Consider the following 26564-nt stretch of genomic DNA (forward strand, 5'->3'; position numbering starts at 1 on the left):
TTATTAACACTCGAGAGCCTAAATTCTCACTGCAAGAACCAAGCTTGCTTTCAAAAATTAAGTTTGTTCACAAGAAAATAGCAGCAACATTCAACCACTTGTTTTATTAACATTTTAGTTATAAGAGTGGGAAGTGTAAGTGAAACAAACATAAATAAAGCCTAAGTTATTCTTCAAGTGCTCCAGACTGAACTGCATCCTCATAGCACCCTCCTCTCTCTTCTTTAGTTTCAGGGTGCAGTTTAATAAGATCATCAATTCGAAGAATAGTAATTGCAGCTTCTGTTGCAAACTTGAGGCTCTTAGTTTTGACCATGGTTGGTTCAAAGACGCCAGCTTGCTTGTTATCACGAGGTTTTCCATTGATCAAGTCAAGACCAATCCTGCAAAGAAGGAATGCTGTCAGATGGAGAGGGAGAAACAGCAGAAATACAGCTGGGAGTATGCTGGGTAGCTACTGCTTCATTACAGCAATACATACACACAACTCAAGGGCAGGGGAAAAGGAGTTCACTGATGACATTTTTTTTTTTTTTTTACTATGCAAACCATGGTTCAGTAAACTGGGAGAACAATTTTCCATCTAGGTCACCAACCCACATCACTTTACCAGCCTTATACCAGACAGATACTTGCCATTTCAGATTTTTGCGATCTGGGTTAACTTGAGCCTCATTGTGGAATGCTCTCAACTTTGCAACAAGATCTGTGGCATCCTGAGCAGCATTTACTGCCAATGTATTTGGAATTACTAAGAGGGATCTTGCAAATTCTGCTATTGCAAGTTGTTCACGTGATCCCTAGAAAGAGGAAAAAAGTTTTTAGACCGATACTACAACAAGAGAGGAAAAAATACAGCCACAATCAAGAAAAGCACTAACAGGTACAGGTTTTCACATGCAAAACCTGTGTTTGGGTCAAAAAAACCATAGAATCTAATTATGAGAGAATTAACTAATATCCTCCATTTTAAAGAACCATCTTAGATTCTGTAAGATGATTATGTTTTCATGAACCACAGAAATGACTTCTAGTAGATGAAAATAAATGCATGGAGATATACGGTGCAAGTCTTAACACATACACACCACTGCTGCTTTGTGCAAGACTTACCATGCTGGTTGCATAATTTTCAAGATATATTGAAAGTGCTGCCTCTACAGCACCACCACCTGGGACAACAGACTTGGATTCCAAAACCCTTTTGACAACACAGAGAGCATCATGTATAGATCGCTCCATTTCATCACACATGAAGTCATTGGCTCCTCTCAAGATAATTGATGCTGAAGTACGAGCCTTTGTACTAGGAAGAAAAGGAATCAGAAGTCAGCTGTGTTGGATGGAACCTAGATTAAACTTCTTCTTGGTAAATTTTTTCTTCTGAAGCAAAGTTCAGTTGAGCCTCATTATTTCAACATTTAAAAGAAAATCTTAACATTATTATGCCCCCTTGCAGGATACATACATTGTAACTTAGTCACCATTTTAATTTCTAACATGCATGCGTCTAGTTTGAATTTTAGTCTTTTAAAGAAAGCTACCTGTCAAAGTGAGATGACAAGATATTTCCCCATCAAAGAGGGGAAAGCGTACTTAGTAAGAAAGATCCCTTTTGCACAGCCCTCAACTAAGTTAATGACTGCCAATGTTACAGAAAAGGCTGTCACATACAGCTGACACACAAGTGCTATGGGCAGGGTGTGTCATTCATGCTCAAATGACACCACAGGAACACAAACACGCAGAAGGGATACTGAAGCAGTGGAAAAGTTATTATCCAAAGTATGTTCTTGTGTAATGAATTGATATTTAAGTCTTCAGGTACCTGACAGCAGTACAAGCAGACACTGTCTTTCACTACAAATGGAAAGATTTAGCTCACACCTCTTTATTCAGATGAAATTACTCAGATGGTACCTATTTCCCTTTACCATCTCTAAAGGGAAGCCAGTTTAGAAACATTTGTTTATAAACAAAAATTTAAGTAAAAACTGCCTAGCAATCTGATTGTCTCATATACTGTAATGTATCCAGCTCCAGCAAAGGACTAGATACTGATACTTTCACCTCTAATTTGCACTGGATTTCTGTATAACTATTTTCCTATGTGTATAACTACTCCAACCACTCAGATAGCATCAAGTAAATAAATGCAATTTTATCTCAAACTTAGTAAAGAACAAAACTGAGTATTTTTAAAAGGATCCTTACTTCTTGATTAAAATCAGCTCATCATCACAGATTCTCTCTTGAATCACTTCCTCTGCCTGTCCCAGCATTAATGCTTCAAAACTCTCCTCACCTTCAAGGTTTGCAAGGGTTGAACATATGGTTGCTTTAACAAACAAACAAAAAAGCAAAGTTAACATTTACTTCCTGCACATCATCCTTTGCCCACTTCCCTGAATAGGTGTACAGAGAGAAAAGCAGAAATAAAAGCTGTGTTGAATAGATTTTTCTTAAACACTTCTAGTTCTCAGGCAGCAATTCAGTATTTCTAGCTGATAAATATCTCCTTTCGTTCAACTTTTACAGCACTTCTTTTTTCACAGCCAGTACAAGTTCCCATGCTTTACCACGATGAAAGAGTTTTCTTCCAAACTAAAGAACTGACAGATAAAAATATGTACAGGACCAGATTTTTTTTTTTTGAAAGTATGATTTAGTGATTTAGGAGTTCCTTATTCATCTTGAACTATCTAAACAATGTCCTTAACTGTCTAAACAGAGGCTTATGAATGCATGCATAATAAAGACTTCTAAATAAACACAGATTATGGCTCCTATTTCCACAAGAGGCCCAGTCTTCACAGTGCCAGGCAGCTGCTTCTCCTACCACAGAACATCTTCAACAATCAAGTTTTACTATACTATTACTTTGACAAAGGTCACTTAAAAGCGACAGTAAAGCTAAAAAGGCTCAGCTTTACTCATCCTGACTTTAAATGTTAAGAAGTTGTATTTATAAAAGAGTCAAGAAATACCTTAACAACAGCTTCTACTTTGAAGAATAAATTTATAAACCAGTTATTCTTACACAAGCATACCTCCTGATGCCTTAGCAATCCGCTTAAGGTCCTTTTTTACGACTCTTCGTACTGCCATAGCTCCAGCATCAACAAAGTATTTCAGACACATATCATCAATACCTCCAGTGGTGAGAATCACATTGGCACCAGTGGCCAGAATCTTCTGGATTCTTTCTTTGGTAATATCTGACTCTCTGCAAAGATTAATGTCAAAGTTATAAAAAGGTATTATAAAATATACCATCACATCTGTCAGCCAACTTCATGAAACCTTAATGCAGAGCTCTGTATGAATGGATCACTGCACAAACATACTTGCATTTCTTGAAAACTGACTTAATACTAGTTCTGCCTCCAGAAGTGAAGGCATCTTCCATTACTATTTGGTATTAGAGGGAAATGTTAACATTCAAAACATTTTTTACCTCTTGCACTCAGCCAAAATTAAATTGAGCCACCTCAACTGAAGACACCAAATCAAGCTTGTGAAACCCCACTGCCTCAGTTATTCAAACTTCCACACACCTCTGCCTTATCTGGTCCAGCTTCTCAGGGTCTGAGATAACAACCTGAACACCAAGCTTCATTTTTGCTTTCTGCAGGCTGAAGTCAAGGCATGCAATCTTTGCATTAACTATTCTCTTGGTCATACCTGATGAGGAAAAATAAGCAAGAAGGATTTCGTCAAATCGATTTAACAGAACATCAAGTCAGCATTAGAGATTAAAATTAGCATTACTTTCACATTTCAGATTCCTACTGTTTGCTTCTCCACCTTCAGTTCTGCCCTACTGCAGAAAAATGCTGAGACTTTCCTGTGTTACTTTTTGACATACCCTGTCCCCAAAATGTGCATGACCATGACAATCTGACCTATTGGTCTCACATCCTCTAAGTCACCTAATCACAGCACAGCTCTGCTAAATGGAACAGCTCCCCACAAACCTGGCAGTGGCTGCCCACAAGGGAAGCGTTGAAGTTCCACCAGAGCACAATGCTGACACTGATCCAGGGAAACTCCGGCAACTCACCAACACTTTGTGGATCATTGCTAGCTGGCAGGCTCTAGTCTAAGAAGCACTGGTGAAGTGCGGTATTTTGTGTTCCTGTTTAATTGTTCTGGAACTGAAAACCCACATGATTTGCACTGAGCACAGCCAGTAAGGAGAGCAATGCAGAAAGACGGAGAGGACTGAGGTGAGATGGAGGATTTCTGGAAGGCAGGCTGTGCTTACCCTGAGAGCCCACGACGCAGTTGAGCGCGTAGCCGTTGACGAGAATGCTCTCCTTCTGGCTGCGGCCGTGGGCCTTCAGGACATTGACCGAGTTGATGGGGTACCGAGCCTGACCCTTCTGGTCTGTGTATTTAACTGCCAGGGCAGCATCCACCACCATGTTAGCAAAGAAATCGCCATCACTGAGAGGCTGTTAAGGTTAAAACTGAAGAAGGAAACTACTGTTATGCTTAAGGGGAAAAAATAAAACAAACCCAAAACAAACCATGACAGAAATAAATGACAGTGCCAAAACTAAGTTTCCAAAAAAAGAGCTTCAGAAAGGCATATAAGTGCTAGCTCTCCTTACCATTGTCTTAAAGGAAAGAGTCATTCCAAAAGCTGAAACGCTGGTAGGAAATTATGACAGACTAGTATGAAACCTGCATTTTACGTACCTTTTGTTGCTAAAGAAAAATACGTATCCTATGGTCAGTCTGCATAAAAGGTAAAAATGCAGGTTTTTCTGTGCCCATGGAGTAAAATTCAACTTTCTTTCCTCTGATTCACTCCCAGGTACTTCTGTAACACATTCTTCTACTCACACAACTCTTTAACTCATCTCCCTAACAAGCAAAGCAATTCTTAGGAAACAATATGCTTTAAAGGCTATCATGATGTGCCGACCCAGATTTAAATGTCACAATACCTGTAAAATTCCTGTTATAACCACAACAGCTTCAATACTGTGTCATGCTCATAAAAACTGCTGCCAAGGATACTCTAGCCTCGCTACTGAAGCTCCCTAATCAACCACTCCCACTTCACTCACTTGATCAATTTAAAGGATACACTCCTATGATTTTTGAGGACATTGATGTTTTAGCAGCATTAATTAGGCACTCCCTGCCCAACTCATCTGTGTTAATAACAAGATTTTCATTGATGTAGCGAACAGCTTCCCTGTAAAATAAAGACAAATATACAAGTAAAGAACCACCCCCACAAAAGGACAAAAACTTACATGTTTTCAGCTCTTCTAAATGTTACCTCAAATAACAAAGGGATAAAATCAATTGCTCTCTAAGCACGGCTGTCATTCCTTTACATGATTATGAAATACAATTAGAAAAAAAGAAAACCCACAAGACAAATCCAACCCAAACCAACCAAAATCCCAGCCCTCCTGCAACAAATCACCATATTCCACTTGGTGCCAATAAGTCTGTATTAATGCAGGCACAAAATGCTGAAATTCAACTGTATCAGTTTCTTACTTGCAGGCAAGCCTGTATCCACCAATAATGGAGGTAGGATGAATCTTTTGTTTCACCAGCTCATCTGCGTTTTTGAGAAGTTCTGCAGCAATAATTACCTGTTTGAAATACAAACACGAAATATGTGCATTCCACACAAGCAAAGTAACTACTTTGTGCACCACAGAACTAAAACTAATTTCTGATGTGAGGTGAGAGCTACCTAATTCCAACCCCCACCAAGGTACCTAAAGTCTCAGGCAAATTTTCAACACTCGGTACCCGTGTTCATACTTCACTTCTAGCAGTTGTTAAAAATTAAAAACCTAAATTCAGCCTTTATGACCAACCTTCAAGATAGGAAAAATCAATAATGAAACAGAAGTGAACTAAATCCCTTCTGGAGCACCACTTTGCATATGGAAACTACGCAAAGTTCGATATATCTGCCTGTAAAATTTGTTACCTACCACTGAGGTGGTCCCATCACCAACTTCTTTGTCCTGCAGGTCTGCCAACTCACAAAGGACTTTTGCAGCAGGATGTTCCACTTCCAGCAGTTTCAGAATGGTCGCACCATCATTAGTAATTGTCACGTCCTAATTTTCAGAAATCAAATGTGCATATCAGGTATATTTCTATTACACTTTCACTGCTACGCTTCGTAATGTTCATACAAAAAGAAATTATTATTTCCAATTGCCCATAAAATAACTATTTATAACAAAATTTTCCTGCTTCTTTTTAGCGTGGAGTTCCATTCTAGCAACAGAAATGTTACCAGTGCAGAATCTGCCCCTTCTTTTGAAAAGCCTCTATGGTACAGAAACTCATCAAACATTTTGCAAATACTGGATAAGTAGTCATGCAACGACTTCCCTCCAAAACAGTATTTTATTACATCAGCCTGGAAAATGACAAACTTTCTTCAATTGCCTGAAATACTTTAAAATACAAAATACTGCTTAAAAGTTGGTTATGAATTACTTGAATTTTTTTTTTATTTCTCCTTATGTGGAGACCAGGATATACAGGTCAGCACCTGTTAAACCTGACTTAAATGGTGAAACTCTCTTCTTGCAGTCTGATCCATATTTTAAGTGGTTACAAGGACTTACCTACAGAAATTAAGTAACTGTAACACATACATTACCACCACAACAGATGAAACTAAAACGATGTACACACATTACACAATACTCAGTTTTACCACAGTTCTCCTACCCTTCTCAGGATAAAACAGGTACATGCACATTAGGCCTATGAAGCCCACTAAGTGGGAGCACTTTTACACAGGAATACAAGCCCTCCTGACACTTGCTGAAGTAACATTACTTACCCCAATATCATCCACCAACATCTTATCCAGACCAACTGGCCCAAGAGAACTCTTCACAATATTGGCAATAGCAGATGCAGCAGTAACTGAATACATGAAAGAAGTAAATAAAAAAAAGTTTTATCTTCCCAGCTTTAGGATGATTCTCAGGTTTGTAAGAAACAGTGCCAAGAACCAACAGATCTGGAATGTGACAAGTGATCTAATCTAGCATAACATTTCAGCCTATCTAACCTGAGGCTTTACCTTACTTTGCTAGGCTTGCTGCTACTAAAAAAATACAATCTGTGCCAAACCTCACTCTTCCCTTCTGGCTGGTTTAGCTAAGCTGACTGACCAGAAAAAGAATGGTTTCTCTGCTGTCTCGGTAAGATGGAGGACAGGACTGAGGTCAGAGGAGCAGTGGTGTTAGATCAGGAGTGGTTGGTAGCACTGCTGCTTTTGGCTGCAGCAAGCTGTGCCACGAGACTTCACTCGCACTTAGTCCTCAGTTCTGGGCAGACAGAGAACAACAGTATCACCACACATCAATCAATAAAACATCTTTTGGTCCTTATCAGGCCTGTGACTGAAACAAAACATTTACTTCTGCAACTAAGTCACTCAAAAGTGACTTTTGAGTCACTACTAAAACACAAAGCCTCTAAAACACTGACTCGTTTAAAGGTTGTTCTGCCATCTTCATATAGGAAAAAGATACAATCAACCTTTTCCTTCAGACCATGGCAAGTTTTTCTCTATCCCACAAGCATAGCCACTTAATCTAGAAATTGAAAAAGTGGTAGTTAAATGGGAAGAGTTATAACTCGGACAACAGATAACTACAAACAACACAATTTATTTTGCTTACAATGATTAATGTCAGCTTTCTGGAAGAAATAACGTTGTACCAAAGGTGCCACTATCACGTGGAATCTCGCCCGTGAATTAAAGCAAGGCTCGTAAATTTTAAGTAGTTGCCTAAAGTACCATCAGAGCTACAGGAAATAATCTCAGTTTGATTGGGAAGCAAGTTTTGGCTTCTTCCTTTGTCTTTTGTCTACTCAGAATCTGAGATTGATCTCGAAATTTGCAGCCTTCCCCCAGGACTTGGGGTTCAATCCTGAGCAATGGGTAACGTGTTTGAGAAGCGCAGTTACAGACACGCATTTGGAAGGTGGTCCCCACTTTCCGAAGCAGGTTATTTATTCCCTGTGCTGGGCGGCGGGGACCCTCCCCAGTTGCCCCCTCCCCTGCAGAATTCCCCGCAGGCCTTGCAGCCTCAGGCCCTACGCGGCCGGGACGGGGCAGAGCGGCCTCCGTGCAGCAGCAGCAGCAGCCGCCGCGGCCCGGTGTTCGCTGCTACCAAGGGACGGACGGAGGGAGGGGAACGCGGGGTCGCCACTCAGACTCCTGGAAGCGGCGCGGGAAGGCGTGCGCTCCTCTGCCGCCTGCCTCTCCCCCTCCATCCTCCATTTGCTCCCTCCCTGCAGGGAGCAGCGGCCCGGACCGAAGGAATCTCTCGAGAGGGGCGGCAGTTCCCGGGCAGAGCGGGGCGGGTGAGCACATGGCAGGGGTGACCATGGCCGCGCCATGTTCGCTCCTTGCTGCCCCTCCCTTCTCCCCCCGCTCCCCTGGCCCTCGCCGGGCGGGCCGCCCTCACCGTTTTGCGTGCGGACCGTGTCACCGCTGGTCCGCTCGCCGAACACGGCCAGGGGCCCCTCCATCGTCGACATCTTGCCGCCCGGGCGCGGCGCCACACGCACAGGGAACGGACGGGAGGGCGCGGAGAGGCGGGATGGCCGGGGCGGCGCGAGGCACGCTGGGAACGCGCCCCGCTGCGCGCGGGGGCGGTGGGGCGGGGCACGCCCCGCGGGGGGCGGGGCCATATCCCGAGCCTGCCCAATCCCAGGGCGCGGCGCCGCCCGGCCTCGAGCCGCGATTGGCGGGCGCCGCTGAACAAAGGCGCCGCGAGACGGGGCAGGGCTGGGGCGCTTCCACGAGCTTCTAGAAGGTGTCGCGGGCCTGGGCGCGCAGGCGCGGGGAGTGCCGCCGCCGCCGGTGGTGGGGTAAGGGATGGGCGCGCGCATAGAGCCCGCTGCCCTGCGCTGGGACAGACCCAGCTTCCCAAAGTGGGGACCTCGGCATGCGGCGCCATAACTGCCCTTCTCAAACACGTTACCCATTGCTCGGGACGGTACCCCGAGTCTGGGGAAGGCTGCAAATTCCGAGACCAATCTCGGGTTCTGAGATGCCAAAAGGTGAAGAAGCTGAAGACTTGCTTCCTGGAGAAACTGAGATTCAAGCTGATACTTTAGGCAGAACATTTTTAATGAGAATTACCCTGACTCATGACTGCGATTGCACTTGATAATGACACATTGTATGGTTTGAAGGTCTCTGAGCTGTAACTGTTCCCGTTATCCTACCACTTTTCAATGGCCAGGTTAAGTGACGATGCTTGTAGGATAGGGGGGAAAACTTGCTAGTCTGAGGAAAACCTCGGGGAGATGGCGAACCTGCAAGGTTCAGGATAAGCATGTATGAATTCGTAGGACATGATGTGAACAGGCTTCTTGAATTTCGACAAACAGGTACCTTGTGTGGCCAGGAGTGACCTCCACTGCCAGAGTTATACCTGGCTCCTATGGCAGTGTCCAGAGCTCCCTTGCCAGGTGGTGCCAAGAGATCTCCAGACCTTCATCCTCCTTTCAATACAATTTGCTCTTAGATGACTCAAAAGCATTTTCAGGACTACAGCAGTTAAACACAGCTCCAAAGTAAGGTTCCTGCGCGGTCATGCTGGCAGGAGGATGCTTTGGGAAGGCAGAGAAGCTTTGCTGTACCTGTGTGCAGCAGGAGCACTTGAAAAGAAGCCTAAAACAGGATTATGGTAGTTCCCGAAACACCTATTCTTGCTATTTACCCACTCCCTTTCCGCGCCTTGGTCCCTCTTCCCTACACCCCTTCCAGGAAAAGCCGACCCGAAGGCCGGCATTCCCTAAAGCTCTTTTTCCGCGGGCAAAAGTTAAAATATGATCCCCCGAGCCGGAGCGGTGTTTTTTGCTGTTTTACGAGACGTGAGTACCGCACAGGCGCCCCTCCCCGGGGAGCTGGGGCGGCTCCGCCGGCGGGGCGGCACCGGCCCCGCGCTCGGCGCTTCCGCCTGACCCGTCAGCGGGCGGAATTCCCGCGGCCGCTTCCGCGGGAAGCGCCGCCCCTCGCGCATGGCGGCGCCCGGGTGTCCCTGAGCGGAGGCAGGGGTGTGCCACCGCCCGGGGCCGTGGCGGCTCCGGCTCCCCATGGCGCTGAGCAGCCGCCTGCTGCTGGCGGCCGCCGGGCTCCGTGCAGCGGGTAAGCCCAGGGCTCGCCGTGCCGGCCTTTCCCGGCGGCAGCTCCGCGACCCCCGCGCTCCCGGGGCCATCCGGCGGCCGGGTGTCTTGGTGCTCCTGTGTCAAGGATGAAGGGTTTATACCTTGTTCTTTGGTAACGCTGCGTCTGATTTCTTGTGTACTTCGCTTTCAGCGTTTTGTAAAGCTTTGGACCTAGTCACGCGTGAGTTTGTATCTTATATACGAGTTTAGAAACGGCATTAGTAGACTTGCAGTTCACCTCATAAATTGGGGAAACAGGTTGAGGTCTTGTCGTTCATCTGTTAAGTGCTTAAAAAATAAAAGCAAGATGATTCTGCCCTGCTGACTTCTGTAAGTTGTGTCATTCTGTACTGTATCCGTTCTACTGGCTGCACTGCGTGTTTTTTTAATCTTTGGTGTTTTTTATCTGCTTTCCCCCCCCAAGGTGTTCGTTTTGCATCAACTACAGCTAGACTCAAAACTGAGACTGAAGTGGACACAAGTGAAAATGAGATTGTTGCCCCAAACTTCACTAACAGAAATCCTCGGAACTTGGAGCAGATGGCCCTGGCTAGGAAGGAGCGTGGCTGGAAGACCACATGGCCAAAGCGTGAGTTCTGGCACAGGTGAGTCAGGAAGTTACTACCAGAAATGAAGACTCCAAAAGAAAAAAAAAAAAAAACCAAACCCAAACAAAAACAACAAAACAAACCCCAGAAACCTACATACAAAACATGTATTTTCGGTTGCTCTATTAGTGTTTCTTTATCAGTAGGCATCCTCTGTGTTCAGAGAGGAGTGAACTAGTAGTATGTGAAAGCATATGTAGTCAAGATCTTTCCATCTATTGTTAAGGCAACGGTAATGTTGCTTAAGCAACAGCTTTTTAACTCTGCGTTCTCTCAACTCCTGTGCTTACCATGCTTCGTGGTTTTATTTGAGGCACCATAATAGTCTGTTTAGGGTTGTTTTAAATTTGTGGGTTTTGTTTTGTTTTAATTTACTTGTCCTCTGGAAAATAAGTTCATTTTAAGCTGGCATTTCAAAGTCTTTATTTTGTGGGAGAACCCCATTAGTAAAGCCTCTTATTTGGCCTTATCATAATGCAGAGCACTAGGGCTCAGGAGCTCAGTCCCTGGGTAGGGACCGGGTGCCCGAAGCTAGCTCGCTCATGCCAAGGCCGCAGGGCTACCATCTAGCAAGCATGGTGATTATCAGCTCTATAGTGATTGCAAGCTCTCAGGATTTCAGCCCTGCTTGCTAGGTAGTGGTGCCCTGGGCTTGAGGCTGCAGCAGACGGAGAGAGAGGAGAAGGAGAAGGCACAGCCTGTTCCACGAAGATGGCTTTATTTGGGGAGGTCCGTGAAGGGTCTCTGCTCTTCTTCTTTCTCCACTAATGGGGTACAGTATGCTTCTTTTATAGGGTTGGAAAGGATCCAAGCTTGACCAATGGGTAAGGGGTTAACATGACATTGCCTTATAGGGTTACAGAGGTAGGTTAAGGGGTGGAGGACAAGAAAACAGGAATTTTCTTTTGCTGTTTCAGCATTCCTATTGTTCATATCCTCCATGGTGCTTTTCCTAAATCTATGGGGTTTACTACACCCCATCCAGTTTGTTCATACCAGGAAGGCCGATACTATCGCAGTGCAATAAGAAATAGTTGCTCCTAACAAATATTCTACTGTTATGTGTGGATACTTATGGGGTACTTTCTGACCACTTGCAGATCTCAACAAGTTGCTGTGTCAGATCTCAACACCTGCTGTGTCAGCTCAAGCTTTTAAGGGACTGCATAGTGACCACAAAGTTCCATTTCTGTTGGAGCAGTTCTCCTCATATATATCTGTTCCACACCAAACAGGTGTACATTGCTTGGTTTGGAGTGGGTACTGCTCTGAGGCAACATAGGACTGTGGCCCTGAGGAACTGATGAGAAGTTGCTCTTGGAATTTCACTCTTCTGAGCTAGCAATAGGAGTTGTGTGAGTTGACACAGGCAGGCAGCTGGAACGACCACAAAATTATGGCTGAAATGCAAAGAGTACACTTAATTTCATTACCTTGCTAATTGAAGGATCCCAAAGCAACACCCAGGCGGAGACACAGGCAGGAATGCAGGCACTGTTAGGCCTGGTTTGTGCAGGTAGTGAGCCTGCTGTTGGCACCCATTTATTAGGGGCATTTAGGTTTACCCTCATGCTATGATCTCTGAGCTTTGATGGTCTGTCTGTCAAAAGAGGGAGCTCAAGCATGTCCATGAGAGAGCCTCCAAGGCTCTTTGAACACCTATGTTATCTCTATACAGAGATTCTACTTCTCAAAACAGTCAGAGGATAAACAGCAGTAGGCATAATATGTGGGGTTTCCCACAATGTTATTCTCCAGGACTTGGCATTCCCAGCTGCAAGGTCACTTGAGAGAATCCTCCTTGATATTCTTCCACTTTTAACCCTTTCCTCCCAACATGATTGCTGTTTTGTGTCTTACTGAGCAAAACTCGTAATATAATGTAATATATTAATACACTCAATTTTATTTCATAAAGGAAGCAATTTAAGCATTTGACCCTGTTCTCTGGAAAAGACATTATAATCCTCTTTTATTTCTTTCCTGCCCTCAGATTACGGCTAGAGCGGACGCAGCATTATGTAGAAGCCTTTGTCGAGCGCTCCAACGGGGATGTTGTGGTATCTGCCTCTACCCGAGAGTGGGCCATAAAGAGACACTTGTACAGTCCCAAGGGAGTAGCAGCATGCAGAAACCTTGGCCGTGTCATGGCACAGCGCTGTTTGGAAGCAGGAATCAACTTTGTGAACTTTAAAGCCATTATCCCCTGGGAACACCGTTGTGACTCGGCAAGTACCCATCTACTTATTCCTTTGGCCCTTCTTTCCTTTTTAGGCATTACTTTTACTTCTCTTTACCTTTAATTTACTTATGTAGCTTGACAGTCCCTCCTTGCAACACTCAGAAGGGCTTAGACAAGCTGCAGTTCCTGATATTATGCTTCCATGAGGCTGTTAACCTCTGCCCCTCCATATAACATGTTCCCACTGATATTTAAGTCCTGCTGGCTTTCTTATGTATTTATTTGTGTCTGTCTTTTAAACAAGATCCAGGAATTTGAGAAAGCTGTGAAGGAGGGTGGTGTTGTTCTTCATGAACCAAGAAGAATCTACCGGTAAAATGGAGATTGTTGGGAAGACTTTCCGAGGAACAAGGATCACTTCTTTAGGTTTGTGTACTGGCAAAGGGAAGGTCCAGAGCTGGAAAAAGTTGGAATGTGTCATCTTATAATAAAATATTTTCAAATGGATAGGAGTGTGTCATTTTCTTTATTCTAAAATGATCAACACCTTTAATGCTAGAATCAACTTACCATAGTTCAACTTGACAAAATTTATTAATGTTAATGTTAAAACATTATAATGTTTTAAAAATATTTTTTTATTTTTAATATTTGATTTTGTTTGTTCCAGCCTGAACTCTGGAAATGCTTTGATATTTGATCCCTGTATACTGCCAGTCTAACCTAGCAAAGTGTAGACATTACACTAATGTTTAGAACTGTGATAAAGTGATAAAGATGTGCAAAGTCTTAGTGAAAATATTAAACTCCCCCAACTCATCTTTGCACCTTTCTTGCAATCCTGAGACTCTTCTAACTGCTTAACCACATGGATAGGTCTACAAGGGAAGCTGCAGAAATTTGTGCTGTAGGGAATAAGAAGCCCCATTCTCCCCTTGTGTGTGTGTCCGCTGCTTCGCACAGGCTGGTGCTGTCAGCGTTTCTGCCTGATGGCTCGGCAGAGCTCCCAACTACGACCAGGCTGTGAAATCCCCACAGAAACTGTGTTGGAACCCTCTGACAGGCAAGTTCAGGAGGCCAGCCTGGGCAGTGCCACTGTGTCCCGGTGCTGTGCCTGCTGCCTTGTGTGTGCGTGCTCTGGGGCAGGAGAAGGGAATGCCAGGGGTCTGTGCCGGGATTCAGCAGCATGCGGGGTGAGCCCGGCCCGCTTCTGGCATCTTTATTTAATCCTCAGACATAATGAAAAACAACCACTGTTTTACTAGATTTTTACCGAGTTGTCGGTTCATAATAATAGCAACTCTCAGACAGTGACAGCCCCTGAGCGATCTGGATTTCCGGCAGGCGCGCAGTGGGAGCTGCCCCTGCGCTCCCTGTGAGCGGGGGCTGTGCCTGGAGAGGCTTCGCAGCCTAAACCTCCCAGCCTAAACCTCCCAGTCCTTCGTTCCCAGCGCTCGGGTCACGCTGGAGGCTCCCGCGGCGCTGCCTTTCCCGTCCCTCGGCGCGGATCGGGCCCGCCCCCCGGGGCAGCGGCGGGCACGCAGGCGCGCCGGCCGGGCCGGGCAGCGGGAGGGCGGCGATGGAGGTGGGCGCCGAGGGCTTTGCCCAGTGCCTGCCGCGCCTCCGGCGCCGCATCCTCCGCGCCGCATTCGTGGGTGAGCGTCGAGGGCGTCTCGTCTGGCCCCCAGTGCTGCCCTCGGCCCCTCAGGGCCCCTGCCTGACGTGGGGACCTGGGCACTGAGGGGTATCGCAGCCGATAATGGCGCTGCTGCGCCCACAACAGCGAGCACTGAGGCGCGGGGATTCAAACGGGAAAGGGAACTCCAGGCGCGGTGCTGGCCTCGGCTCGGCCGGCTGGGGGCCAGGGGTGTTGGGGTTCGGGGTGTGGGCACGAACACAGCACAGGGTGAGGCGGGCCCCTCCTGAGGGGCGTGGGGGAGGTGTCCCTGCCTCATCCTGCCTCAGGAATGAGGCAGCTGGAGCCCCACAGCTTTTTCTCTTGAGCCGGCTTCCTGTGGTTTGACAAAGGTTACGGTGAAGAGAAGTGTTAGAGACCCCCGTCCTGGTGGTGCGTCGAATTCAGATTTTCTTGTGTTCTTTCCACTTCAACAGCCCTTGATGTGGAGTTTACTGGTTTGCATTCAACTTCCCTACAAAACAACGAGCCGAGGTAAAGCTCTTGGACTTGAAATGTGAGGGAGACTTGTTGTTCTAGCCCTGTGAGAACAACCTGTACATAGCAGCCCTTCTTGTGTCCCCTCTCCCCAATTCTGGTTTTGTTCCCAGCCTGTTTGACTCCCCTGCGGAGCGGTATGTGAAGGCCAGGCAGAGTGTTCAGCGCTTCACCCTGGTTCAGCTCGGTAAGTGCGGCTCTGACACGGAAAGTGATGTCCCGCCGTCCTACGGGTAACTGGCCTTTTGCTAACAGGAGCGTCCTGCAGGTGCCTCTGGCATTAATTCACTCATTCCAGAGACGTTTGCTTGTTGGGTCCCCCCCCCCCCCCCCACCCCCGAAGTTTAACACTATCAGCTTTTTAATAAATAAAGTCAGGTGGGCTATATTGTTTTTACGGGTCTAAAGTTGACCATATTTAAAGGTCACATTTAAAAATACGAAGCTTTTAAATCAGAGGATGCAAACAAGAAGCGTATGACGGCAGCTCCCGTTCAAAGCTGTGTCATTCGATACAGTGCACTATGAGGAAAATGAAGGCTGCTATTTCTGTTATTCTTAAAATAACAAATCAGCATGAGAAAGGGCCTGTGGAGGAGAGCTATTGGCAGTTAAGAACCAGTAAGGAGTCATGAAGCAAGCTTGAAAACAGTTTGAAATATTGTTGAAAGTCTTGGGGTATGTAAGATCTTCATGTGCCTTTTAGGGATTAACAGAAGAAAAAAAAAACCTGAGAACCCATGTTTCAGTCCTCTGTGGTGCCCAGCTTGTTCCAAACACTATTGTAGTGTAGTTGGTCCCACAGACTCATCTGTGTATGCACAGTCAGGGACTCATCACCACCTCACCTCTCGCCATTGCTCAGTCTGTTTGTTGTTTAATTCAGATTTGACTCATTTTCCCACATAGCAGTGAAAGCTGGTCCTGTTCAGCTCTCAGGAATCCAGGGAGTGGCCTGGCAGTTGCTGCTAGGATTGGCACAGTGACATTCCTGAATGGAAAGCATGTATTTCTTGAGGGGCTCCCCACATCCCTCATCTCATTTGCAGGCGGTCAGTAGACATCCAGCTAAACGCTGCCATCTCAACAGAGGTTTCTTTCTTGCAGGGCTGGCAATATTCTCAAAAGAAAATTCAAACAAGTAAGTCAAAAAGCAGTTTTGTGTTACAATGAGGATAGTGCAGTAAAAATCTTATACATAATTCCCTTTGGGCGGAGTTATTTCTTGTAATTATCTTCTAGAGATATTTTTCTTTTCATTTTAGGTATGTGGTGCATTCATATAACTTTTTTCTCTTTCCCTCAACACTGGGAATAAAGGATGTTGAATTCACCCTCTCTGCATCTAGTATTCAGTTCCTGTCTCATTATGGCTTTGACTACAACAAGGTATGTAATCTCTTCCAGAAATGCAGAACAGAGGAAATCTCTGCAACTGCAGAAGAAATCAGATTAGTATCCCTAAATGTTAATGTTTCTGGGGTAAATAGCATCTTCCTAAAGTATGAATGCATCATGCAGTTTGTTACCAACAGGGGTAGTGAGTGCTGTTTTTTCTGAACTAATGTAAAGGCAATAACCACATCCTTGTCAACATCAGACAGATTCTCCTGCCTCAAAAAAAAACCCAGAACCTTATATTTGGTGAGTTACGGATTTGCTAAACAAACCCTGGTGGGTGTCTTTACTATCCATGAAGGTGCAGAAGTATCAGTTTACCAGCATCTTACACATTGTCACAATTCCCATAAAATTCAGACTCTGTTATCCCATAAGAGTACTGTTTTGCAATTCTGGGCAGGAACCATCTGACTTCTTGACTCTTGGAAGCATCTTATTAAAGGAAAAGTAAAAGAAGAGCAAAAAAGCTGATTACAGTTGACAAATATCCTTTTCTTTCTTCAATACCTGTTGGATTGCCTACAGTTTGTTTGTCCTGACTAATCTGCTAATTCTCTAATGTGCTGTGAGAAAATCCAGGGGAATGTAACCAACCTGGCATTTTCTCTCCCCTCAGTTCCTCAAAGATGGAATCCCGTACATGAATGAGGTACAGGAGAAGATCCTTAGGCAGCACCTCTTAGCAGGTACCTGGAAAGTCTGCAGGTGAGCACTTCTCCTCAGTACTGTGCTCATGGCTCAGCTTCACTCAGATCACATTTTGTAGGAATACTGAAACCTGTCAGGCTGAACAGCTCGCTGCCAGCTGTTCCAGCATGCCATGGTGTCTGAAGGAGAATTGAGATCTCAGGATATTATGTGGAGAATTGGGTGCACATTGGGAAATGAAGCTTTTGCATTCCTACAGCAAGGCACAAGGCTTCATCTGTAAAGAGCATTTCTCACATTGCCTCTTTTCCCTCATCCAGCACCAGTAATGCTGACAGGGATGTCCTGAAGAAAGCTATTGATGAAGTGACCACTTGGATAGCTGCAGCAAAGGAAGAGGATACTATGATTCTGCAGGATCTGAGTGGTATGAAACAGTGCCTCTCTTAGGTGCCTGTGGGCTCTGAGTGGCTTCATCATTTTTTGTGAACCTCTGGGGCTATAGCTGTCCTTTCTTCTGTTAAATTGCTCTGTTGAGAGGGAAAGCACCAGTGCCTATCCTGCCTTTACAACTCTTTTCCCCAGTTTATACTTCACCTCCTGTCAGGAGTTCATCTCTGGCCTCTTCTACTCTGCTCTCTTGGGGTGCTGGGTCTTTCTGAAGCAGATATGGATGTCTGGACGTTTGGAGCATGCTTTGTTGTAATTAGCTTCCATTTTGTTGTTCTTCTGAGCAGCAGCTGGAGAATTAGTAGTTACTCTGAATCAGGATAACATTTTAGATGCTTTAAATCCTGGGTGATTTGGGTTTTTTTTATTTTCTTCCCCTCCTTTCAGAGTTGAGTCCCTCTCGTTGGAGCAACAGGGAGCCCCATAGAGACACATATATGAAAGTGGGAATAAACAGGTCACTTACCCCTGTGTTAGGTTTTGGGAGCACTGTAGCAGAGCTGAGGAACTTCTGTGCTGACTTGAAGAACAGAGAATATTTGCAGGGAATAATTTGTAGGTTTACTCACAGAGCCCAAAACTTCATCTTCTAGGTCAGGGAGTATAATATGGAAAAGGTTAGGAAGAACAGAGTATTCAAGGCTTTGTGTGTTGAGTTTTTGCAGAGTATGCAATAGGAGGGGTGGAAACTGTGCTGTGATTTTTATCTGCTTTTTCAGCTAGATATAATACTGATATTTTAATAGAGTCTGGCACTGGTGAGTACCTGTGATAAGAAAGACATTTATTTAAGTAAGCAAGAAGACTGATTCAGGTGTCTCTTTTAATGCTGTTCAGAAGAGGACTGGGTTAGTTCCTTGTCAGCTGGGGGGAAAAATGCATTGGTACCCTTTGTGTGATTGGCTTCTGGGTCTGTTGCTCTGAAACTGAAACTGTCCCAAACCAGAGAGTGTCTTTTTCAGAGTAGTAGCCTTCCTCCCTCTTCAGTTAGTTTTTTCCTTTCCTCCGTGTCCTTACAAAAGCTCATTTGCCTGAAATTTTCACTGCAAATGTGATTTTTGGGGGTTTTTTTTTGTGTTTTGTTTATTTCTGTGGGTTTGTGGTTGTTGTTGTTTTCTTGTTGTTGTTTTCTTTCCGCTGTGTGTGTGTGTGTCTATGTTTTTTGTTTGTTTTGTTTTCTTTCAGTCATTGTGTGTGGTAATGTACCAGGATCATATGTTGAGGAATATTTTCTATATGTTGCGGGAGAGACATGTCAGTCTGTCTGTCTAGAGGAATGGTGTATTTTCCTTAATGGGCTTCTCTGCACCTCTGAAGCTTATATTGCCTTTTTTTGTGTGTCATAGGCTATCATGTGATTGAAGTTCAGCTGGTTCTGAGGCAGGCTCTTGAAAATGTTTGGACAGAGCCTCTTGGAGACAAGAAGGTGAGATGGAAATGTGGACCTTTTGAAAAGAGAATTTCTCTCTGGGCAGATAGGACTGGCATTCTTGCAGGACTCTGAAATGTTTCTTGTACTTTTAATGATAGGGTCAAGGAGCAGAAGAAGACAATGACAAAGGAAATGTAGATTGTGGGATCCTAAGAAAAGGGATACAGAAAACTGAGTAACTCTGGTTTCTGTTTGTCCTGTAACCCCAAAATCCTTTTAAATAGAAGTACTTGTCCTTGGAGCACTTCTGGAGGCACCCTCTCTGTGTCTTCAGACTTAATAAAGTCCCTCCTTCAATACTTCCATAGGAATATACAGTTTTAGCATTTTCTGTGGTTTTCCTTTGCTAACTCCTGCCATGAAGCTGCCTTGAAGACTTTTACTCTGTGATTTGCTGTTTTGCTATTTACTACTGGTATTTTACATTCAGTACAATATTTTCTGTAGTAAAACTATGGTTGTAGACTTCTCAGACTATGGGTTATGGCTATGATATCAGTCAGTTGCTTAGAATTAGCTTACAGGAATCTTTTTTTTTTTGCATTAGTCCTGCTTATGTCTGATAACCAGTGCCTCCAGAATGTCAGATTTACTCAGCCTTCTCATCTGAAGAATTGCCTTTGGTGACTCTGCTTGTATGATTGCTGTTTGTTTCTGGGATTTTGCTACTATGAACTTACCATATCAACTTACATATGAACTTACCATCAAGTTAAATTGAATTAGGTTAATTTGTGCTCAGAAAAGCCCTTTGGTAGGAATTGTCCTCTTGAGTAGAGAAGCACAATTAAGACTCACTTTGAGCAGGCCTGTTTAGTTACTGGAACACTGATCTCCATATAGAAGTGAGACAGTCCCAAGGTCCCAGGGAATGCAGTTTTTCAGTCCTTCAGTGCCTTGAAGCTGAACTTGACCTCAGCATTACTGACCCCCAGTAAGCAATGTACATACAACTAACATGGGAGGCTGAGATACTCAGTGACTGTTCTTTTCAGGTAATGGTGAAAAAAGTGAGTCCAGAGCATCGTCAGCTTCTGGAGAACTCTTCTTATGACCACTGTCAGAAAAAGCTCATTCTCCTGTCTGCCCGGGGCTTCACCAACCTCTTCCAAATACTTGTTAAAGTCAAGAAGGTAAAATGCCTTAACCTTGCTCTCATTTTTCATCTCTTTTAATTTTGCTGTGTTAAATGCAATATTAAAACCCTAATGTTACAGTTTGAGTCACCATCAAAGAAAGATGAGCAGATTATTGCCTTTTGGGCAAGCTGTGCTTTCCAGTATGCGTCAGACCAGTTTATTGGACCATGTGGGCCATTGGTCTGACTTTGTGTGGAAATTCTTACGTTCTGTATGCAGCTTATCAGATGGATTTCAGCTTTAGAGGACTATGGGTGATGTGCAGCAAAGACCATCCCTGCCCTTGCAAGTAAGCATATAAATCTGATGGCTGGAACCTTGTTCAGCTGAAGCCTGAATCCACTTAGCTCCACTGAAAATAGAATGCTGCTGAGACAATAGGTTCTCAGAGGGTCCACAAGCGTGATTTCTTGAAGGCAGTAGTTCTCCAGTGAGCCTTGCTGCCCGAATGACTCCTGTGTGAGTGTGTGTGGATGTTGTCTCCTGGATGAAAGGGTTACAGCTGTTGAGTGTGCCTGTGTTTACCTCTGAGCTCTCTTCAGAAATGTGCTCCAATGGGCTGTTATGTTTATATTCCTCCTGTAGCCCCTGGTGGGACACAACATGCTTATGGACCTTATGCACCTTCACGACAAGTTCTACAGGCCCCTCCCAGGTACTGCTGTGTGTAGCTGCTGTCCTGGGCTGCTGCCTTTGCACTGGGGGTGGAACAGGAGGTGCAGTGGCAGTTTGCCACCACAGACACCTGCAGGGCTTAGCCAGCAGCTGGGCTGGTTGCCTCTTCTGAGTTCTAAATGCTGAAGAGAGCATCATTGCCTGCTGTCACTTCTCTTTCCTATTACTTTGTGGTTGCATGGGATTTTCCTCAGTTTCCTGATGCCTTTCTCCACATGTGCTTTGCTTTCAGAAAGCTATGAGGAGTTTAAAAGGAACATTCACAACCTGTTTCCTGTCATCATAGACACCAAGACTGTAACAAAATCTGTGCAGAAGGTGAGATGCACAGGTTTTTTTGTTTGACATTTTAACTTGTGTTTCACCCAAGAGAGAGGATATCTTTCCTCAGTGCCCTGTGATAACAGAACTGCAAACAGTTCTCAGTGTTGCCTTGGGAAGTTCTAATTTTAGATCTCATTTAACAAATTGGCAATGTAAGTAATTGAACTCACCATAAGGTTTGTTGTGGTTGGTTTTCTAATACATTCTTCTTTTATAGAAATGTCTGTTTCCTCGAGTATCTAGTCTTGTGGAGGCATATGCAGTTTTGTGCAGGTAAGTGGTGGCCAATAGAGCTTTCAGCAATCCCTGGTCTTCTTTGGAAAGATATTTCACAGTCAGCCATATCCCATGTTCGTACTTTCCCTCCTCTCAAATGCTTTCAGTTGGATCCTTGTCTTTCTAAATTTAAGAGCAAAGGATTTGCACATCTTTCTTATAAAGGAATTGTGTAGTAAATTATTTGTTCTGAGTCACTTCTCTCATTGAATTGCCCTTATTTCATTGGTCACAAATTTGGTTTGCATACAACTGTACACTCAGCTTGAGAATTATGTTGCTTATGCCATGTTCTGAAATGAGTAAGATGCAGTTCTTGGTGAAAATACATCCTAATTTCAAATGCCTGTCCTAAGAGAGGGCTGCACTGAGCCCAAAGCAGTAACTAAGACAATGTTCAGATGGAGCACATGAGTAGATGATGTACCTCATGAGCATAGTCATGATGTGGCAGGAGACTTACTTCACACTTCTTTTGTGAATTAATTTTTTTTGCATGTCAATTTTGCTAAAGAAAGGAAAATTTTGCCTGTTTCCCGTTACCCCCTAGTCCCAAGAAGGAGATGCAAAATTAATATTTTTTTTTAAACAGTATTGGGATTCTGAGAGTTTGTTTATTAGCAATTTCAGACTGCATATTCTGCTTGATTGTTCATTGTTTTATTTCAGTCATTTCAGGGATATCTGTTTAACCTCCAGGGTTCCCCATTCAAATAGAACCATCTAGTAAACCTCTTTCCCTGCAGTTTTAATTCTGCTCACTTTTTTGTTTTGTATGCAATTAGAACAAATTTGCTGCTTATAAGTTTTGAGTGAGGGAAGAGACTAAGAAAGGATTTAGGAGTTAGTTTTCAGGAAGAAAACTGATATTTTGAAAATACTTACTTGAGAAGATAGTACTCAAGTAAGTATTTTAGCCTTTTCCTGGAGGCCTATCAAAGTTCACTTTAAAGTCTCCAGTAGCTTTTTTCTGAAATGAAGCTACAGGTCACTAGAGAACAGTAACTTTTCTCTAACATACTGAGAAAAGACAAAAATATCACACATCCACTTGTCTTCAGCAGCAACCTGAATCCCAAAGGTCCACCGTGCCCTGTTATAGCTCTTGCAAGTGGCTGCTCAAGATACGGTATGTTCTTAAGCAAATCTTCAGAGTAAGGAAGATCAAAAGAGGTTTGTTGCACTCTCTGGGTGACCACATACAAAGGATGAAGGAATGCCAGTGGGTCTGCTGAATTTGCCCAGAGCTGCTGATACAGATTTTTGTTCAGACCCAGAGCCTGGACTCCCAAGTTCTGCATGTCCCTGGTAGCTGCTGAGGGAAATGCAGGGCAGGTTTGCCTCATGCTGCTGGTACAGACAGCATTTACACTGTGTTGGGCTGAACTGAACCTGACTTGGACTGTGAAGTGAGGAGCCCTTGGAAGGGGCAAGGGGAGGTGGGGAACAGCTGTCTTAGAAGGGAAGGTGGAAGGAGCTAATGGCAAAGTAGCCGGAGCTTGGTGGCTGGTCCAGGATCATGGTGTGATACTGGCTGTGAGGCAGATGTTTCCTGGCTTCTCCTGGCAGCATCGTGTCCTGCAGCACAGGGCCTCCTGAGTTTGAAATGGTTCCCATACCACCAATAACAGAGACAACACAGTTTGGCTTAGACTTTCATAAAAGTTAAATTTTTTCAATGTGCATCTTGCTAAGCTTTTCAGGCATTCATGTAACTGCTGCTTCTTTTTCTGTGTTTTAAAATGCTTGTTAGAAGCACAGCCTTTTTACTGAGTGTCAAGTTTTCAGGGTGAGAAAGGAAACAGAGTTGAGGGGAGGGGGAAAAGAACCTTCAGAATAGCAGATCTCATGAATTAGGATTCTGCAGCGTAGTAGTTTTCACAGCATGCTAGATTTGTTTACTTCTTCCTGATTTTGTTGGACACTTACAGCCGAGAAGAAATTTCCTCATGAGGCAGGCTATGATGCATTTCTCTGTGGTTCAGGTAAAATGCTTCTTAAAAACTCCTTCAGAGGTCGTGTTGGGATTTGGCAATCTTTTCCTTCTCTCTAGATCTATTTGATGCTAAGAAATATTTGTTTATATACTGTCTGTTGCTCTTAGTAACTTAGCTGCACTTCAATGCATTTTTGCTTTCTATGTATTTAGCTGTGTTTCTCTAGCTTTCTTCTAATGCCACCTCATTATTCCTTTCTCTAGTTCTTCTGATGTCAGCTCATTTGCTACTGTGCAGATCCACAGAGTGAGTAATGTTTAAGTGTTGACTGAAAATTGCATTACAAGGGATGTTTTTCCTATGGAAAACAGTCTTCTGTTTGCTCTGTCTGACTTTTTGTTTCTCAGACTGGTCTTCCTTTTGGACAAAAGAAAGTGTTATTGGAAATGTCATGTCCTAATTTGATTTTTATTTTATAAATCTGAAAGTAGTATTTATGTCAAAGTTTTATGTCAAAGCTGACATTTTAAAAATGAAATCAGGGGCCATGTGATGGCTCAGAGGTTGGGAAATGACATTGTGACTTCTTTGTTCTTGAACAAGCTCTCTCAAGTTCAGTTCACTTGGGTAAGGGTCAAATAATTTTCCATTAGTTTCCTTTTTTGAAATCTGTGTGAATCGGTGCCTTCAGTTAAGTTCCGTTCCCTTTTCTTGCAGCTTTTTGACTTCTGTAGGAAGATACTAAGATCTGAAATATCTATTCTGTCACTAGTTGAAGAGCTTGGACTGTGTAGCAGTGCAGTACTGGAGAAACAAAACTTTGTTCTCTTTTGTTTTCTGATTTAGTGCTGCAGTGGAGGCTGAGCCTTCTTTCTCGCAGTACCTCGCCGTGTTGGCTGAGCACGTGAACAAAGTGAATTTCATCCGAGGTGGTGTTTCAAGCATTGTGCGTATGAATTGCAGGTCTGTGACCTGTTTGTGGGGTGCATAGGTTAGCAGCCTGCTTGACAGCTTCCTTTGAGGAGAGGAATCCACTGGTGCTGGGGCCCACCTTGGCAGAAATTGTCATTGTACAAGTGATGCAGTCAACCTTTTGAAATGGCCAATGAGTTGAATTTCTGCTTTGCACTATATTTATGTTGTTATTCTGTAAGATGGCATTAGCCAGTTTACATTACTCTTTCTCGGGTAGTTTCTCCATGGTAGTTGTGACAATTTGCTTTTATGACAATATTTAGATGAATCTTGGGGCAAAACAAAATTAATGTTACACAAACAGCAATATTACACAACCTGTCATTTATTTGTCATGTTCTGCATATTTCATTATTATATTAATAGTGGCTCTATAGTATTTGCAAATTCAGGTATGTCTCAATACTGTACATTTTCCAGAATTTTTCTGGGGAAGATTCTCCTTGCCGCCATCCCCCTGCCTTGGTTGTTCATGTCCGAGGCTGGCCAGGGCTGACCGAGGGACAGATCTACCAAGAGTTTAAGGCTCGTTGTCGCTTTGATGTCAGACGGCTTTCAAAGAACCAGTTCATTCTGCTCTCCAATAAATACAAGCAGTAAGTGATTAGAAAGTCTTAACTTTCAGTGTCCTCTCTTCCTCTGATCCAGGCCTATGTCCCACCCTCTCTCTGCTGTGACAGCTCTTGGATAGAAATTACTGCCCTGAGCTGTGGGGTGCTGTAAGCGGCCTGCGGGCTGAGCTCAAGCCGTGCTTTCATTGCAGGGTCAGGCACGTCCTGCGGGATTACAGGCACCACCCTCACCTGCAGGTCTCCGTCTATCGCCACTGGAGGCACTCGCCGAGCGTGAACTGCCTGCTGCAGTGAGTTGCGGGGGCGGGGGAAGCATTCCTTTCAGGTCCGAGGCCCTGGCACAGCAGCAGCCTGCCTCGTGTTTGCAGTGTCCTTCTGCCAGCCCTCGGAGGAGCAGGGGACTCGGGAGCAGGTGCTGGGTGGCTGCTCGTGGGCTTTCAGCCCTGGGCTACTGGACTTTAATCTTGCTCTTGGTTAACCCAGGAATGTTTCCCCGAGGATAGCACAAAACTATGGATGTGCTGTCACAGCAGGGAGGTTGTAATCTTACTGAGCTGTAGCACCACCGCTAATAAGCTTGGTGAGAGGGAGGCAGAATCTTAGGTGTGGGATGGATGTGGGTTTTTTTCTACAACTGAGTTGAAAGCTTGGCAGTGGGAGAGAATTCAAGATTCAAAGTGCACTCCTCTTGTGAGATGGTGACAGTGATGCTCATGAAGGGTGAATTTCTGCCTTGACATGGTCTGAAAAAGAATCTAAGCTCTTAATAAACAAAAAATTAAGCCATACATATAAGTAGCCTAACAGCATTTTATTATTCTTGTCTCTTAGAATCTCTGGTATTGTGGCACTGTGGTCTCTCTTGGCCTTTGTGCTTGGAGGAGCTCGCAGCTGTTGACTCTAAAGGACTACTGTAGAGATGAGATGAGAGGAACACTGATCTTATTTCTTGTGTTTGTCCATTTTGTTTTCTTTCATTCAATAAAATGAGGAAAAAAAAGAACAGGAAAAAACCCAGAAAATTAATACTCTTTGAATTGTTTTCTTGGAAATCTGTTTTTTAAAGGGTGTGTGTTGCTTTGCAATTCGTGGTATTTTGTAATCTGCTCAAAGCATCATCCCCTCCTGAAGGGGGAGATGATTGTTTCAATGCCTAATTTTCTTTGGTCCTGTGTAGGTTCTTCACAGCTATTCATTCCCTCAGTTTGTTCCCAGTGCCAGTGCTTGCTGCATAAAACACATTTCTGATAAAGTTCAGGAAGTTCTGAAATAAAAGATGCTATTTTTAGCTTCAGTTGTAAAGCAGGGGAAATGTCATTGTTTACCAAATGAAAATGGGCAGAGTTGATGGAGAAACCACTCTTGGGGCTCATGACAGATTCTGGGGAATAGTAAATAATTTGCAGTGCTGTCACTGCAGTATCATGCACTGGTATTTTCAGTGACAGTGTAGCTGAGGTTTGACACAGATAAGTGGAATTTATCAGGTTCCAGTTTGTGGAGTGTACAGAGGTCAGGTGAGTCAGCACACATTTCTGTTTGCTTCTAGTGCTCAGCATGTGAGCAGTCTTTTGTCCA

General features: G+C 44.2%; 3 protein-coding genes and 1 non-coding gene across 4 annotated transcripts; 2 read left to right on the plus strand and 2 right to left on the minus strand.

Moving 5' to 3' along the window:
- Positions 1–78: 78 nt before the first annotated feature.
- Positions 79–8631, minus strand: TCP1 (t-complex 1). Its single transcript, XM_036379688.2, has 12 exons — positions 8484–8631; positions 6842–6927; positions 5973–6101; positions 5524–5621; positions 5099–5209; positions 4268–4449; positions 3558–3684; positions 3051–3226; positions 2215–2338; positions 1114–1306; positions 637–800; positions 79–383 (listed from the first exon to the last, which is right to left on the minus strand). Exons 1-12 carry the CDS (start codon positions 8554–8556, stop codon positions 167–169), a joined length of 1680 nt encoding a protein of 559 aa, XP_036235581.1. The 5' UTR covers positions 8557–8631; the 3' UTR covers positions 79–166.
- On the minus strand, positions 7503–7638 carry LOC118685777 (small nucleolar RNA SNORA29). Its single transcript, XR_004980034.1, has one exon. It is a non-coding gene; the product is annotated as a small nucleolar RNA SNORA29 (small nucleolar RNA).
- Positions 8632–10025: 1394 nt separating the features above from the next.
- MRPL18 (mitochondrial ribosomal protein L18) lies at positions 10026–13491 on the plus strand. Its single transcript, XM_036381422.2, has 4 exons — positions 10026–10174; positions 10619–10799; positions 12796–13030; positions 13289–13491. Exons 1-4 carry the CDS (start codon positions 10123–10125, stop codon positions 13358–13360), a joined length of 540 nt encoding a protein of 179 aa, XP_036237315.1. The 5' UTR covers positions 10026–10122; the 3' UTR covers positions 13361–13491.
- Positions 13492–14563: 1072 nt separating this feature from the next.
- Positions 14564–26019, plus strand: PNLDC1 (PARN like ribonuclease domain containing exonuclease 1). Its single transcript, XM_036381327.2, has 19 exons — positions 14564–14639; positions 15097–15154; positions 15271–15344; positions 16265–16298; positions 16423–16546; positions 17175–17263; positions 17527–17633; positions 19003–19082; positions 20084–20221; positions 20813–20882; positions 21135–21220; positions 21444–21499; positions 22564–22631; positions 23434–23487; positions 23703–23745; positions 24286–24385; positions 24835–25010; positions 25178–25276; positions 25818–26019. The coding sequence occupies exons 1-19, from the start codon at positions 14564–14566 to the stop codon at positions 25882–25884; spliced, it is 1599 nt and encodes a 532-aa protein (XP_036237220.1). The 3' UTR covers positions 25885–26019.
- Positions 26020–26564: the final 545 nt, after the last annotated feature.

This window comes from Molothrus ater, chromosome 3 (genome assembly GCF_012460135.2).
Source record: "Molothrus ater isolate BHLD 08-10-18 breed brown headed cowbird chromosome 3, BPBGC_Mater_1.1, whole genome shotgun sequence".
Classification (NCBI taxonomy): Eukaryota; Metazoa; Chordata; class Aves; order Passeriformes; family Icteridae; genus Molothrus; species Molothrus ater.